A 15,749-nucleotide genomic window follows, 5' to 3' on the forward strand; every position below is an offset into this window, starting at 1 on the left:
GATCTTTTCCCATAGCCCTGCTGATATTCCCTCTTCAAACGTGTTTGTGAACTGAACCCACTTCCACAACCCCTTCAGATCATAAATTCCGTGTTCAAGAAAGCCTCCCCCTCTGCAGCTTTTGCCATTACTTAAAATCTGTCTCCTCCAGTCACCAATTCCCCTGCCAGCAGCAGCATTTCTCTTGATTGACTCCATCAAAACCCTTCGTACTTTTGCACACCATGACTCAAATCCCTGTAATCTTCTCTGCTCCGAGGGAGAGCTATGACAGCTTCTCCAGACTTTCCATCTAACATGATGCCTGGAACCAAGCGCGTAAATCTCTTCCGCATCTTCCTTGAGGCCTCGACACCGTTCTTAAACTGTGGTGGCCAGAATTGCATACAGTACTGCGGCTGGGGACTAAGCAGTGATTTATAATGGTTTCGCACTACTTCCTTGCTTTTGTACTCCGCCTCTATTCATAAAGCCAAGGATACCATGTGCTCTAATTTTAAAACCTGAAGCAGCCATATCAACTTTTCCTGTCACCTTCCAACCTTTGACTCTGTGAACCCCCCAGGTCTCTGTGCTCCTTGGCCCCTTTGCATTCAGTATCGAAAGGCATTCTGATGCTTAGCAACGGGATCCCAAGTGAGAGGTATCGCTTTCAAGAGCGGATTGGATGAAAATTGGCAGGGTGAGGCGTTCTGTGAATAAAAAATCCAACATCCAAAAAACCTACAGCAAGCCTATTCCTTCACAACACTATGACAGCTGCGACTATTTGATTTACCCATTTGGCCCATCAAGCTGTTTACTTGCTCCAGACAGTGAACTGAGTGCCTGACAGTTTTCGGCGTTAGCTCTTCAGACACCAGGAAAGTGCCCGTCTGTCAGCTACAACTGTCACTTTTACAAATGAAGGCCAAGAACTATAAGCCGTCTGCCAATCTTCTCTCGCATTATTCGAGGGATAATCTGCTGCTCTGCCTCCCTGAGTGCACAGTCTCCTATTTGTTCCTGCGTTGGCACAAAGCCTGCTTTGGAGAGATCACGCCACCTGGCAGACTGAGGCCCTCAGTTCAATCCAATTTAAAAGCCTTCTCGATTCTGGCATGTTACACAGCGACCTGGTACTTTTTAAAACTTCTGCAGCCACCGGAGCAATACAACAGCCGACAACATTTTCAATTGCTCCATCGGCAACGACTGCTTTTTCCTGGGGGTTTTCCCTTCAAAATCAACTTTCATTGCACCCAAACAATCTTCACACTTTTGAGCAAAGGACAAACTAACAGGAGACCCAGTCCTGTCCTTAGCATCAGCAGGAGCTCGTGGACAACAAGAGGACCGAGATGGTTTCCACCTCCTTGAACCAGCTTCCATAGCAATTGCAGGCTCCCTTCCATTTCCAGTCTGCAATGGTGACAAGGAATACTGATTGGTACAGACAGGGCTTTGCACGTGGGCACTTGGCTGCAGCTTACTCTATCCTGCCTTCTCCTGGGCTCCTGCATTTCTGCGAGGAAAGGTCATCTGCTAAATAATGCAGCAGAGATGGGGCAGGGGGAGAAATATGAAATGGGCCAAATGGGGTAAAGCTTCAGCAAGATTTGCGGCAGTTTTTCTTTTGTTGAATATCATCAGAGAGCTGCTGATTCAAAGCGACAGAATGGGTGAAGGGTCTTCCAGCAGTGAAGCAATCAGGGAAGGCAAGAAGTCAGGGCATCAGTCGTCTTCTGTCATTACAACAATGAGACCAATGCCAAAGATTTGAGTGGGCAGGAACTGACAATGAAAAAGGTTCAATAAGCTTTCCTCCAACAACGCACCAGCTTCGGGTGCAGGGAGAAATGTTACACAAATTCCACTTAGATAGGACACGACATGCTACAGTCAGGATAAGGAACTGGAATTCAACAGACAACAGAAAATGTTGACAATGCACTCAAGGTCAATTAGCATCTGGCAAAACAGCCTCACTCTGCATGTAAACCATGCCGGTAGGTGCTCTGGGAGATTTCGATGGGGACTTTATAGAGATAGCTTTAATCTGTGTCAAACCCTTATTTTTTGGCCTTTTTGTTTTGGGAGCTTTACTCTGTATCTCTGTGCTGTACCTGGCTTGATGCTGACCATCAGTGCATGCACGAGCAACTATTCCAGTCCCCAACACTCCCAGTGTTCATTTCATGACCAAGTTAAAAATGCAGGACAAATGACTAGCTCAACAACCCTACCATTGAGCCAGGAAGCTAGATATTCCGTCTTCATAGAGTAGTGATGCCCCAGATTCCGCAGGATCACTGGTTCTGTGCCAAGAAAATTGTTCAGAGTTGCCGAATATAATTCTCCATCTGAAATAAAGAGCACAGGGAGCATAACCCATTTAAGTCCTGCTTTTCATTGAACAAAGCAACACCACTAAACATGTACATAAAGCGGCACCCATCCTTTCTGGGCCACATGAGCCACGGAACGTTGCTCAGTTATTCACCGTGTGGAGTTCTAATCAACAACAAGTCAAAAGCAAGAAACTGCCATCGAGTATGCTGAATCAGTCAAGTACACAAACTCTCCAAATCACCCCACTGTACAAAACACCCACTGTACTATTGCACTTGGCAGATTATTCTAAACTTTAATGCAACATCTGCTTTGAGTGGACTGCTCACTCAGTTAGATGTGAGGTCCAGAGGTGCAAATCTCCTTCATCTTTCCCTTATCCACATTCAATCAAACATTTTAGATTTCACAACAGTTCATACCTCCAGCTGCTTTCTTGCAACTCCATCCCTTTGACCTTCTGGATTTTTATGCAGTGATGACCCTATCAATGCCTGGCTAACATGCAACTCCCCAAATGTAAAGCTTCAGTATGACCATGTGTAGGGTTGCGCTTCATCCTTCCCAACTCCATTTACTTCACAACACATCTACAGCACGTGGTCAATCTGCTATCATCCTGCAGCCCCCCAAATCTGTCTCCGACCTTCCAACTGCCAATTCGATTCCATTCATTACCCGTCAGCTGCTCTTTTTTCAAAACCCACAGCAAATCTGATGTGGAACCTTCTATGAAGTCAGGAATTGCACCCTCGGTTCAGAGTGCCTCCCTAGCTGTACTTACTATACTGGCTGTATATATAGCACACCATTTGGTTGCAGTATTGCTATTCAATGCTGAAAGACTGGCTGGCCCCTGTGTGCCTCCTCCACTGACTGTGTCTCAAGATTAATGCATTTTCTATTCCACAACAACATCCTGGACATTGACATATTGCCACTGCATTTACTTACATTAGTTTTTAAGAAACCTCATTCCATTCACATGCCTAACAGGGGCCAGATGAGAGCAGTCAGAATGGAGAATCCCAGCTGACCTTTTTTTTCACCACAACAATACTATCCTGAGGAACCTGAGCCAAGTGGGACCAGGCGATGCCCACCGTAAAGAGTCTGTCAAGCTAAGAGGTCCAGGCAGTATTGGACCAAACTCACATACGATCCACAGCTCGACAGCCTGCCAACACTTCGAGGTTACACACGGTGAACTGTACAAAGTGTGCTGCAGTCCGTCCTTCTCCCCTTCGAGCCTAATCCAGCTCTTGACCAAAACCATCTCCTCTCATCCCAATTCACTGCTTTTACCTAGTGCTCTTCCTGACCAACAGCTACATGGATGAAGTACTGGCTACTAAAAGGAGAGTCTGCACCTTCAGGGAAGAAGAAAATCTGAAGGGCATCTTTTGAAATAGAACATGGAGTTCAAAATCAGTGGAAGGTCAATGGTGTGACCTTGACACTGCAATTGAAAAGTTGCACTCAGTTTGCAATTCTTTATCATATCACCACATCCTGTTATGCATTTCCCATCAAAATATTGTTTTGTGGAAAACTGGCTCCCACATCAACCGGAATTGCCTTGCCTGTTGCGGAGAACCAGACAAACACACACCTCTGTGACAGGAGCAGAGTTGGTTGGAAAAGGCTTTTTTGGGACGAGAGATGCCTACTTTTTTGCTTCAACAAACACCCAAAGGCACATGAAAACTCTCCTGGGATATGCTGACAATTCTATTTAAGTTGGCTGGCACTGTGTGTTGAGATAGTTTATACAATGGGGAGTGAGAGGGTCGGTGGGAGGGAAAGGAGTGTGGTGTTTGGAAAGCATGCCAGTTGTTTCTACAGATCAGTTTACTCTTCTAATCAAGTGGAAATAGAGCTGACAGACAGGATAACTCCTACATAAACACGTCTGCCCAGCCCCTACAAACTATTACCTCCCTTCAACAATAACAGCCCGAGCTTGTGGACTCCAGGCCCTCGTTTGGAAACAAAACTGGGGATCAGACAGTGTCATCAGGCTGTTATCCCAAATATTTCCATTTCCTCGTATCTCACCTCCTGTGCTGAAGGCATTGACTCTTCCTGGATGGCAGTTTCACAATGTTGAGCCTTGCGGCCATGATCGCCACCTGCAGGCGTGACGGATGTAAAGCTTGCTCATGGTGAGAGGTCGCGCTGTTAAACCCAATCCTGCCCTCATCCCATAGCAGTTAGGAACAGCTGGCTGCTAAAGCTTGCACAAGGGGGACCCCAGACAAATTTCTGGTCTCCCCTAAACCAGGAGCAATGAGACCAACTGCAATGGGTCCAAGACAAGTATTTTAAACTTAAATAATGACAATTGTGAGTGCATTCAAAGCAGAGCTAGCTGAAGTGAAGTGGCAAATGGAGGTTAAGGGATAGGGCAAAAGAGATACAGTGACAGACATTTAAAGGGATATTTTAGAATACAGAGAATAGATAAATTTCAATAAGGAAGAAAAATTCCAAGGGTGGGACCCACCATCCGTGGTTCACTGAAACAGTTAAAGATAGTATCAAACTTTAAGGAAAAACCTATAATTGTGCAAAGATGGGAGGCAGGTCAGAAGATTGGACAGAACATAAACAGCAAAGAATGACCGGAAGATTGATAAGGAAGGTAAAATTTGAGTACGAGAAAAAGCTAGCTAGAAATATAAAGACAGATAGTAAGATTGTTCAGAGATATTTTTAAAAATAAAAAATAATTAAACTGAGTATTGGTTCTATAGAAAAGGTGAGACTGGGGAATGGATAATAAGGAGATGGCAGATGAATTGAACAGATATTTCGCATCGGTCTTTACTACTCAGGGTACAAGGAACATCCCAGTATTAGCTCGGAGTCAGGAAATGGAAGGGAGGGAGGAACTCAAGAACATTACAATCACTTGGGAAATGGCACTGAACAAATTGTTGGAGATGTGGGCTGACAAGTCCCCAGTTCCTGATTGGAAAATAGCTAACGTAACTGCTTTATTCAAAAAGGGAGGGAGAGTGAAAGCAGGGAACAACAGGCCAGTTAGCTTAGGGAAAATGTTAGAAGCTATTATTAAGGATGTTATAGCAGGGCAGTTAGAAAAATGTAAGGTAATCAGGCAGAGTCAACATGGTTTTGTGAAAGGGAAATTATGTTTAACCAATCTATTGGAATTCTTCTGGGGAGTTACATGGGCTGTGGATAAAGGGGAACCAGTGGATGTATTGTACTTGGATTTCCAGAAGGCATTTGAGAAGATCATAGGCTACTGCAGAAAATAAAAGGGGATGATGTAGGGGGTAACATATTGCCATGGATGGAATATTGGCTAGGTAACAGGAAACAGAGCAGGCATAAATGGGTCATTTTCTGGTTGGCAACATGTAACCAGTGGTGTGCCACAGGGATCTGTGCTGGGGCCTCAACTTTTTACAATTTATATAAATGACCTAGACGAAGGGACCGAAGGTATGGTTGCGAAATTTGCTGATCACGCAAAGATAGGTCGTAAAGTAACTCGTGAAGAGGACATAATGCGGCTACAAAGGGATATAGATAGGTTCAGAGAGTGGGCAAAGACCTGACAAATGAAGTATAATGTGGGAAAGCGGGAAATTGTCCAGTTTGGCAGGAAGAATTTAAAAAAGCATATTATCTAAATGGTGAGAGATTGCAGAGCTGTGAGATGCAGAGGGATCTGGGTGTCCGAGTGCATGAATTGCAAAAGGTTAGCATGCAGGTACAGCACGTAATTAGGAAAGTTAATAGAATGTTATGTATTCCATTCCCCTCGCGATAAACGATAAGTAGGGAGGTTATGCTTCAGTTATACAGGGCATTGGTGAGACCACATCTGGAGTACTGTGTACAGTACTGGTCTCCTTATTTAAGGAAGGATGTAAATGCATTGGAAGCAGTACAGAGAAGGTTTACTAGACTAATACCTGGAAAGGGCGTGCTGTTTTACGAGACAAGATTGGGCAGGTTAGGCTTGTATCTGTTGGAATTTAGAATATTAAGAGGTGACTTCATTGAAACACAAGATCTTGAGGGGTATTGACGGTGGATGTGGGAAGGATGTTTCCTCTTGCAGGAGAATCTACAACTAGGGGTCACTGTTTAAAAATAAGGGGTTGCCCGTTTTAGACAGAGATGAAGAGAAGTGTGTTCTCTCCGAGGGTCGTGAGTCTTTGGAATTCTCTTCCTCAAAAGGTGGTGGAAGCAAAGTCTTTGAATAATTTTAAGGCAGAGGTAAATAGATTCTTAATAAGCAAGTGAGTGGAAGGTTATCGGGGGGAGGAGGAGGTGGAAATGTGCAGTAATCAGTTCAGCCATGAACTTGTTGAATGGCGGAGCAGGCTCGAAGGGCCGAGTGGCCTACTCCTGCTCCTAATTCAGATGTTCGGATGTATGCTCATAGACCCAAACTACAGCTCTTTCCTCTCGCATATCAGCTAACTTAGCTCCAACCAGAAGTTTAATACAGGACCTCTGGTGCTCACTAACACACTGTGTTCCAATTATCCGTGAGGGAAACGATCATATTTGCGTGAAAATAAACATTACACAGAAGTAATCTTACTTTGCATTGGAAAATTCCGTTTCATCGGTCACAGAATCACCGACTGTGAGAGCAGAGAAGGCCATTGTTTGGCTCAGCGTCTCTGCACAAGATCAAATTACCTACCGCCACTCCCCTGCCCATTCTTTGTTTTCAGCCAACAGTCTAATTCCCTCTTCAATGCCTCAACTGAACCTGCCTCCACCACACTCTCAGTCAGTGCATTCCAGATCCGACTGGCGCATGCGGCAAGGAACTTTTCTTCTTGTCTCCATTGCTTCTGTTGCCAATTACCTTAAATCCGTGCTCTCTCGTTCTCTATCTTTACACTAGTGGCAACATTTTCTCCCTACTTGCTCAGTCTGCACCCCTCAACACTTGGAATAGCTTTATCAAATCAGCTCTCAACCTTCCCTTCTCCACGTTGAGCAGTCCCAAATTCTCCAATCTGACCTCCAAACTGGAATTCCTCATCCCTGGAACCATTCTCACGAAACATTTCCAAATTCAGACTAATACCTTCACATCTCTGCTCAAGTGGGTTGCCCAGAATTGGACACAATACTCCAGTTGAGGCCAAATCAGTCAATCCAACTCAGCAACAAGCAAAAAGGGTGCGGGATAGGGGAAGCTCAGATCACCGACTGACGCATGCACAACTTTCTCCAAGATGCCCATAACATGACACACAGTAGCACTGAAGTTACAATTTCACTTCCAACTCAATTAAGCTGCACCCAAGCTGAGAATTCAAACCATTACCTTCAGGTACATGGAGCAGGCTTGAATATCAACAATCAGAGACTATCGAAAACTAAATGGCTAGCTCTGTTGGAACCCTCCAGCTTCTCAGCCACATTCAGCAAAAGCGACAAATTTAATTAGCTCTTAAAAGCACAAACACTGGCTTTGAGGCATTTCACAACAAGCTGCACCCAAGGGCCGCCACTACTTACCCACAATCAGGCCAGTGTGACCTTCGGCAGGGTCGTAGGGACACTTGCCTTTCCCATCCTCCATGGCTGCTTTGTTCAAAGTAAAATTTTGCACCTCCTGCAAAAAACAAAGGTTTTATTCTCCTTTATCAGAGAAGACTTCAAAATCTTTTCCTGCATAGAAGTTATTGCATGGTACAGCTGTAACATAATGGATTGATTCGAACGCAATGCGTGCATTTACAAGAGCACAGCCGAAATCCTACCCCAAGGGGATTTTCAACTTGAAAAGTGGAACCAAGAGATAAAGTTACCCATCTCCTAACTGATGCCTGGCCCTCCCAATTTCCAGCCATTAGCCATCTCCCCTGGTTGGCATCAGTCCATCAGACATTCAGTCCTCTAACTGCTGTCAACACCCACCCCATCCAAACATAATTTGTTTTCCTTGCCCAGTCACTCCCTGCAACTTAACTCATCCTTGCCCCGTTCAGTCACTACTCAATTCTGAACTTCTTTTCCTTCCCATTGGCATTGACCTCCACCGTGACCCAATCTGCTGCTTGACTGAACGATATGCTAATTACCTGGGTTCCCTTACAAAATAGCACCGGTGCTGAGTGACAAGGTCTCATCAAACACTGGGCCCATGCTGGCAAAAGTCCTTACAATAGATTCCAGCCAGTATACAAGAGGTCTATTTTTCTCCTGCTTTAATTGACCATCCCAGAGGACTAGAACACTGCTGTGCCTCTCCCAAGCCCCATGAGAGCTGGGTGCTCCCTGATTCACAGCCTGGTTCGAGCACACACAGGAAGCAATGGGTGTCATCAGTCATGTGTTTGGTGGAGCTTCAAGGAGAGTTGCACTCCCCTGCAGTGTGGCGATTGGTGCACAGGTTCAGTGCCATAGAAGAGATGGATGCTGCTTTGAGTCTCCATGTGCTCAGTTTGTACGCCACTCCACATCAGCCGAGGGACAGAGCAAACTGAGGCTGTGGCTGAAAAACTAGAGGGAGGAGCAATTTAGAGACCCCAGCTACCACCTTGAATGCGTTACTGGTAATGGGAGATAGCTGTATATCTATATAGCTGGAATGCAGTGCCTGAAAGGGTGATGGAAACGGATATACTAACTCTCAAACAAGAATTGGATATCTACTTGAAGTGGAAAAATGTGCAGAGCAGTGGGGAAAGGCCAGAGGAGCAGGACTAAGAACATAGCTTTTGTGCCATGGGCCAAAAAGCCTCCCTCTCAGCTCAAACATTCTCAAAGTAAAAACACAACAGTTGCTGGACAATGGAACTGATGAAGGATTTCCCCCAGACAACCCCTTGCCCCTCAGCAAAAATCTGACAGTCCACCACCAGCAGGGACTAAGCCAGGCAGAGGGTACAGGATAGCAGGAAGGAGCAAAAGGCATTAATTCCCAGAGTATCTCCACACTGCTGAGTGTCTCATCGCACCTACCCCACTCTTCACCCAGTTGCGGTGTGGGAACATTCCACCTTATCAGCCACAACTAGCCCCGGTTTAACCTCTGCTGCAAAACACCGTCCCTCCAACAATGCAGCACTCAAGTGCAGAAAGGGGAAGAAGCAGGAAACCCAAGATGGCAGACAACGGGAGGCAGCGCCCTTACCATGGATAGGGTACTTACGATATACGTGCATCTGGGCTGAAAGGCATAAGTCCCACATATGTACAGGTGAGTACTGTTGAAGTTCTGCAGGAAACGAATATAATTGAAGCAGTCGGTCTGTGAACAGAGAACAAACAAACAGCTTATTTCTCAAATCACTAGCAAAAGCTGAAAAAGTGCAGAGTCCATTTTCCTGATAGATCCTTGGCGTATCATAGCATCAGGTATGGGAGTGAGCTCAAGCTCACTTCTGTCAGCTGTGTGCTAGAACTGGCTGCTGCACCGACAAGTTTGCAACACAAAAAGATAGAAATACAAACGTGAGCATATTTGTCACTCCCAAATTACAAGACAGTCACTCAACAACTTGCATCTATCTATATAGCGTCTTCAACATTGTAAAATGATGCAAGGCACTTCCCAGGAGTGTTAAGCAAAACTATCTGACATCCTGCCATGAGATATTAAGACAGTCAGCCAAAATCTTGGTCAAAAGAGATCATCGTTAAGGTCTGGCTGAAAAGGAGGAAAGGTGGAGAGGTATCAGAACAGGAGAGCAGAAAGGAGGACACCCATATAATGCAAAGTTACTGCTCTGGGGGAGGGGAGAGTTGAAAGATTTTAGAGCAGGCAAGTCTTAATTGTCAAATTGCAGTTATGTGCTCCGACAATGGGCCTCAGTCCAAAGGGGGATTAGAAGACAGTGCTCAAGTTTAGTCCTCCACAACGCAATGGCCTCTGTCCAAGCCACAGTAGCCTATGGCTAGTATTGACGCACACCCAGTTTCTTCAAACACACAGCAATGCCCGGCTCTGAGCTTCTTCTCTCTGCTGTCACAATCTTCCGTCTCTGATGAAAAATGGCAGTCGTTTTGTTTAGCTTGGCAGCCATCCAGCACAAATCAGAAGGCAAAAAGAAAAACACACCACCTTATCCCAACATAATGCAGGCTGCAATGTTATGCGCCTGTGCTGCGTGCCTGCAATATGATCCCAGGTTGACCTTTGCATGCCTTGGTCTAATCCACTTACTGTACGCTCCAAGCTTCTGAAATAACAGCATTTCCATAATCTCACAGCCAACGAGACTGACCTACCTGGTTATTTTTCCCCTTCTGAACACACTCCATTTTCTTCTCAATTGGAGCGTCCCAAACAATCTATATAACGAACAAAAAAAGCAATTACAATGACATTCACTGGGCAACACCAATGGCACATTGCCCTCAGTCTGACACATCCTCAATTTTCTATCACAAAGTGATGACTATCTGGGGTCTGGATCCATTGGCAAGGGCCATCCTCTAGTACCTCACCTACCGAGGCTTTCCCTCAGATGTGGCCCCAGACTAAGTACTGGAATGTATTGAAATCTAGGTTAAATTATGAGGCAAGGTTATCTAAAATCAACTTGTACTATGTGGAACGCCAACGGTTAATTGGTGATGGCTGGGGGGAGAGCGGGGGGGGAGTGGGGTTTGCTTTTTATAAGGTTTGAAAGAGTACAGGGAGAGATTTTTCCCACTAATGAGACACATCTCAGACAAAATCAGAGACTTCAGGAACTAACATACGAATTAGGATGAGTAGGCCGCTCGGGCCCCTTGAGCCTGCTCCACCATTCATTAAAATCATGGCTGATCTGACTGTAACCTCAAGTCCATTCATGAAACATCTGTCACGTCAAAGATGATGTGGAACCCTGTCCCATAAAAAGCACGATGCTAAAAGAATAAATATTAAACCTGTGCTTGATAACACTCTTGGCTTGCAAAAGTCGAAGACATAACAAGACAAGGTAGACTGCTGAAGTTTGCAAACTGACCAGCGATATACCCATAGAATGGCACAAACACGCTCCAAGGGCGGGTTAACTTGTACATTCCTGCTTCTATGTGGACCTGCCAGAGTTAGACGATCGCTGGACAAGGACCAGGACAGGGATCTGGGCCGATTTGCCCTCCTCCCACTCCAGTAGTACTCAAACAGAAGTGGCAGTCCTGCCGGAGCAGCTCATCTAACCTGCAAACTGGCTGATCTGTTTAGTTTAGTTTAGTTTAGAGATACAGCACTGAAACAGGCCCTTCGGCCCACCGAGTCTGTGCCGACCATCAACCACCCATTTATTCTAATCCTACACTAATCCCATATTCCTACCAAACATCCCCACCTGTCTCTATATTTCCCTACCACCTACCTATACTAGTGGCAATTTATAATGGCCAATTTACCTAACAACCTGCAAGTCTTTTTGGCTTGTGGGAGGAAACCGGAGCACCCGGAGAAAACCCACGCAGACACAGGGAGAACTTGCAAACTCCACACAGGCAGTCCCCAGAATTGAACCCGGGTCCCTGGAGCTGTGAGGCTGTGGTGCTAACCACTGCGCCACTGTGCCATCTGCATGGCTTCATAGCACACCAGGTGTTGCATTTACCAACTGAGCCATTCCCACTGCCCTTCCTTCCCACCCCTCCACCACATACCCCCAAAACCCCAATTGATGTTTGCTCAGCAATGGACACAGCCAAAGCTCGAGCACTTCCTCCAATGTAGATCTGCAATACCAGCTGCACAAAGGGGTCCCCCTTCACGAGCCACTTACAGTAACATTTTTGTTGGAGCTAATCATCCCGGAAGCTGCCAGAGATACAGATCGCAAAGATAGACTGTATTCCAGCAAGCAATAGTCCAAGGCGGTTGTTCTCAAGAGGTCTTGGAAGGTGACAGCACATGAAGCAAGGCAGAGGAATTGACAGAGACAGGAGTTCTAGGCTGCAGAACAATGATGGCCAGAGGGTTTGCCATCAACGGTATCATCATTGGGGAGGGAGGAGAAAGCCCCACTGTACTCCTGAGCATGACGGCTAGAGAGCATAAACTGTAATGTAGAGGTAGAGAAAGTAAACCTTGGGAGGAACATGTACAGTCGGACAATGAGATGGAAATGACGTGGTTTGGGACCAGTGGGAACCGAAGGAGTAGAGGTTGGACAAATGGCATATGATGCAGGTAGCCAAGTTGATGCGTGACTTGTTTATCCTCTTTTCCTGCAATTCCATCATTGCCAAGAGTCTGAATAACAGGACAGTATCATCCTGCAGCAGAGATCCCATCTGCTGTTACTGTCACTCCCATTTCCTCCCCTCATTGACAGCTGCCATTTCCTTTGATGGGAAGACAATCATATGACAAGGGATTTACAGCAAAGGGCAGGAAAATAGTTATTTGTGAAACGTATGTACAAATTCGCATGTTTCAGTCTCAGGACATGCAATGTGACTGGAAGTTTATGAATGGCCCAGTAATAGCAGATGTTTCATAACTTGACCAGGGCACCCAAGTAAAAGCTATCTAGCTGGAATAAAACTGAAATGGGAGTGGTTTTGTCCACCTTGTTCCAGTGACCTGGAAACATTTCTGGGTCGAGTCTACAGGGAAGCACTGGGATGGGGCAATTATTTCTTTCCAATTGAATGAAAAGGACAGCAAATAAACTAATTGCAGGAGAATCAGCTGGTCTAAGATTTAATTCAATTGGCATGCTTAATGATTTGGTTAAAACTTGTTTCCACAGAAAAGATTTGGGAGCATGCAGTAATTTACATGTGGATGTTTCATGGCAAAGTGCATTCACATCAAATAAGAATGAAGTGCTGAGATGTACAGTTTGTTTGCTTTTGGGTTAAGCTTTGATATTGTTCTGCCACAGACTGTGAACAATAACTAATAAAGCTGTCTCAGCAATACATCAACACCCACAACCACTCTGCTACTTTCTGGTCCCTTCTACCAGTGAATACAAGGAGATGGAAGGAGCGATGGAAACACATGCAGTCAGTCAGTTTGACCCAGCAAAGACTGAGAAGCTCTTGAGCTTTGGACAACAAAGTTACAAAGGCACTAAAGAACGAACCAGGCCGCAATGGAGCCAGCAGGGAGTTAGTTCTGAGTTACTTTGTCCAGGTTCAGCAAGATGATGCAATGATGTAGCAAAGTGTACTTCATGCAGTCTTTTGCATAATGACAGCAAAAATCAGCAATATTCATTGATCTGTGAGAGTGGGACCATAGCTGTCGCGAAGCATTTTCAGCCATTCTCAAACAAAGTGGCTGGCTGATTCTCATCTCGTCCATCTCATCACATGCTTGCTCAATTTGATGAAATGGACGCAGCACACGTGAAGCATACTGAATGAGGTACTCACACAATGCTGTCAAACCCATTGACCTCTCAGGCAAAAAGAACTTCAAACTAATTTACCACATGCCCATAACTGCACATGCTCATCCTCCAGCTTTCAAGGGCTGAATAGCCTATTTGCCACTGGGCAGAGCAATGCACATTCATCCAACAGTGCCCTTGAATTTCAGCCAATGTCACTAAAATTAAACATAGTTATTAAGGAGATATTTATAAGGCATCTCGAGAGACAGAGAGTGCGCAAGCAGTGGGACTAGAAAGGTGACGAGAGAAGCAATTTAATACCAGTGTTACTTCCTTCTCCAAACTCATTGAGTGCACACAACAGGTAATCTTGCAAGAGCATAGAAACCTAGCAATGTTCTTCATGTTTTGCTGTTCTTGAGCAAAAGCAATGCATGGATTTTTGGTCCATCACAATGGAGTTCAAGTACAGAGACATGAACCTGAACCAGCGACACTTAAACCCCCCTCCCCACCATCCACTCATGACAACAAACCCCCCGCACCGCTCCCCAACCCTTCACACACACTCAACCTTACAGATTTCATTGCTCCCACTGTAGCACCTCACAACAAGAGAATCATATAGCACGTAAGCCCATTCAGCCCTTTGAGCCTGTGCTAACCCTTGGAAGGAGCTATCCAATTAATCTCCCTTCCCTGCTCTTGTCCCACAGACCTCCAAGTTCTCTTGTTGTCTCAGTTAAAACCCAATCGTCTTCTGAACATTACTGCTGAATCTGCTTCCATCACCCTTTCACTAAGTGCATTCGAGATCATAGGAGTTCAGAGTACAAAAAAAAATTATCACCCCCCACCCCCACCCTGGTTCGTCTGCCAACTACCTTAAATTGGTTTTCTCTGGTTACCGATCCTCCCACCAGTTCATAGACTTTACAGGAAGGAAAAGATTCCAGTTGAGAAAGGTTTTTTCCACTTGCTGTGTGGAGGCTTGAAAAACCAATCCTACTGAAAGCACTGCCTCCTCTCACCTGCTTTCACCAAGAAGCAATAAAAGGAGAGGCAAGCAAGCACCATCTCACAAGCTGGATGGCTAGAGGCTGCCGGTGACAGAGATTGCAACATACTACTGCTCTTCACCATCTGGACTGCCAGAGAGGGGGAAGTTACACGAGACAACTCAAACTTACACTACAGGGGCTCACAGATCCCAGAGGTCAGCATGAAACATTGCTCTCACATTCTAAGACACAGATGAATTGTGCGAAAGGATCCAAATGCCTTTTCACTCTGAGGAATGGTTGCTGCAAAACTTCCACACTCTTGTCACCATACGTCAGCAACATTTTTACAAAGCAAAACTCACTTCCCAAAGATTCAAATATAAATGACACTCCAACTTGTGGACTTAAGACTTGTCCAAGACCCCAAGTCCAAACAACTTGACAGTTTTCAAAGTCAAGACTGCTGAGTTCTTGATAGCTCAGAGAGCAGAGCACCAGGCCCGGCTGTACCCAGCCATAATGAGCAGGAACATCCCAGTTGTGATATTCAGTCTGTGCTATGCAAGCTTATCGAAGTGTGGACGATGCAAGTATTCTATCATTTGCCATGGCAACATGCTCCCCAGTCAATTAATTTCCCTGCAAGATCAAGGATGACCCACAATCCATAAGTGAGTGTTAAAGGCATATTTGCAACAGGCTGTGGCACTTGAAATATTTCAATTGAGATGATGCTTACCGCTTCTTTCACCTCCTGAGTAACATCGTGAATCAAAAGGGCAAAAACTGCCTCTCGAGCCCCGACATACAGAATCTGTTCATCTTCATCCAGTTGCAGGGTGGTGTAATTGTACACATTGGGTTTTGAGAAGCGTTTCACCTCTTTCAGGGCTGCAAAGAGAAAAGGAGATTAGCCTCCAGATAACAGTTGGCTGACACGTCATACTGCAGCCAATTCCTGCACGCCAGCAGGGTCCAACACCAACTACCCCAATCACCACCAGATGAAAAATGCCAAGCTCGCACATCATGAGATCACAACACCCATCCCATCTCCGCAGACCAGACAAACACCTCGCCAACTCAAACACAGCAGAAGAGGGCA

The 15,749-nt window shown here is 45.4% G+C and overlaps 1 protein-coding gene across 1 annotated transcript in view; it reads right to left on the bottom strand.

The window, feature by feature from the left end:
- Positions 1-15,749, bottom strand: part of sema4c (sema domain, immunoglobulin domain (Ig), transmembrane domain (TM) and short cytoplasmic domain, (semaphorin) 4C) — a 68,188-nt gene that overhangs the window by 19,080 nt on the left and 33,359 nt on the right. The window contains exons 2-6 of the mRNA XM_068023380.1: positions 15,384-15,535; positions 10,570-10,632; positions 9,491-9,589; positions 7,852-7,948; positions 2,226-2,342 (exon numbers count right to left, since the gene is read on the bottom strand). Of these exons, the coding sequence (XP_067879481.1) occupies positions 2,226-2,342; positions 7,852-7,948; positions 9,491-9,589; positions 10,570-10,632; positions 15,384-15,535 (528 nt within the window). The remainder of the gene's footprint in view (positions 1-2,225; positions 2,343-7,851; positions 7,949-9,490; positions 9,590-10,569; positions 10,633-15,383; positions 15,536-15,749) is intronic.

Source organism: Heterodontus francisci, chromosome 47, assembly GCF_036365525.1.
Source record: "Heterodontus francisci isolate sHetFra1 chromosome 47, sHetFra1.hap1, whole genome shotgun sequence".
In the NCBI taxonomy this organism is placed as follows: Eukaryota; Metazoa; Chordata; class Chondrichthyes; order Heterodontiformes; family Heterodontidae; genus Heterodontus; species Heterodontus francisci.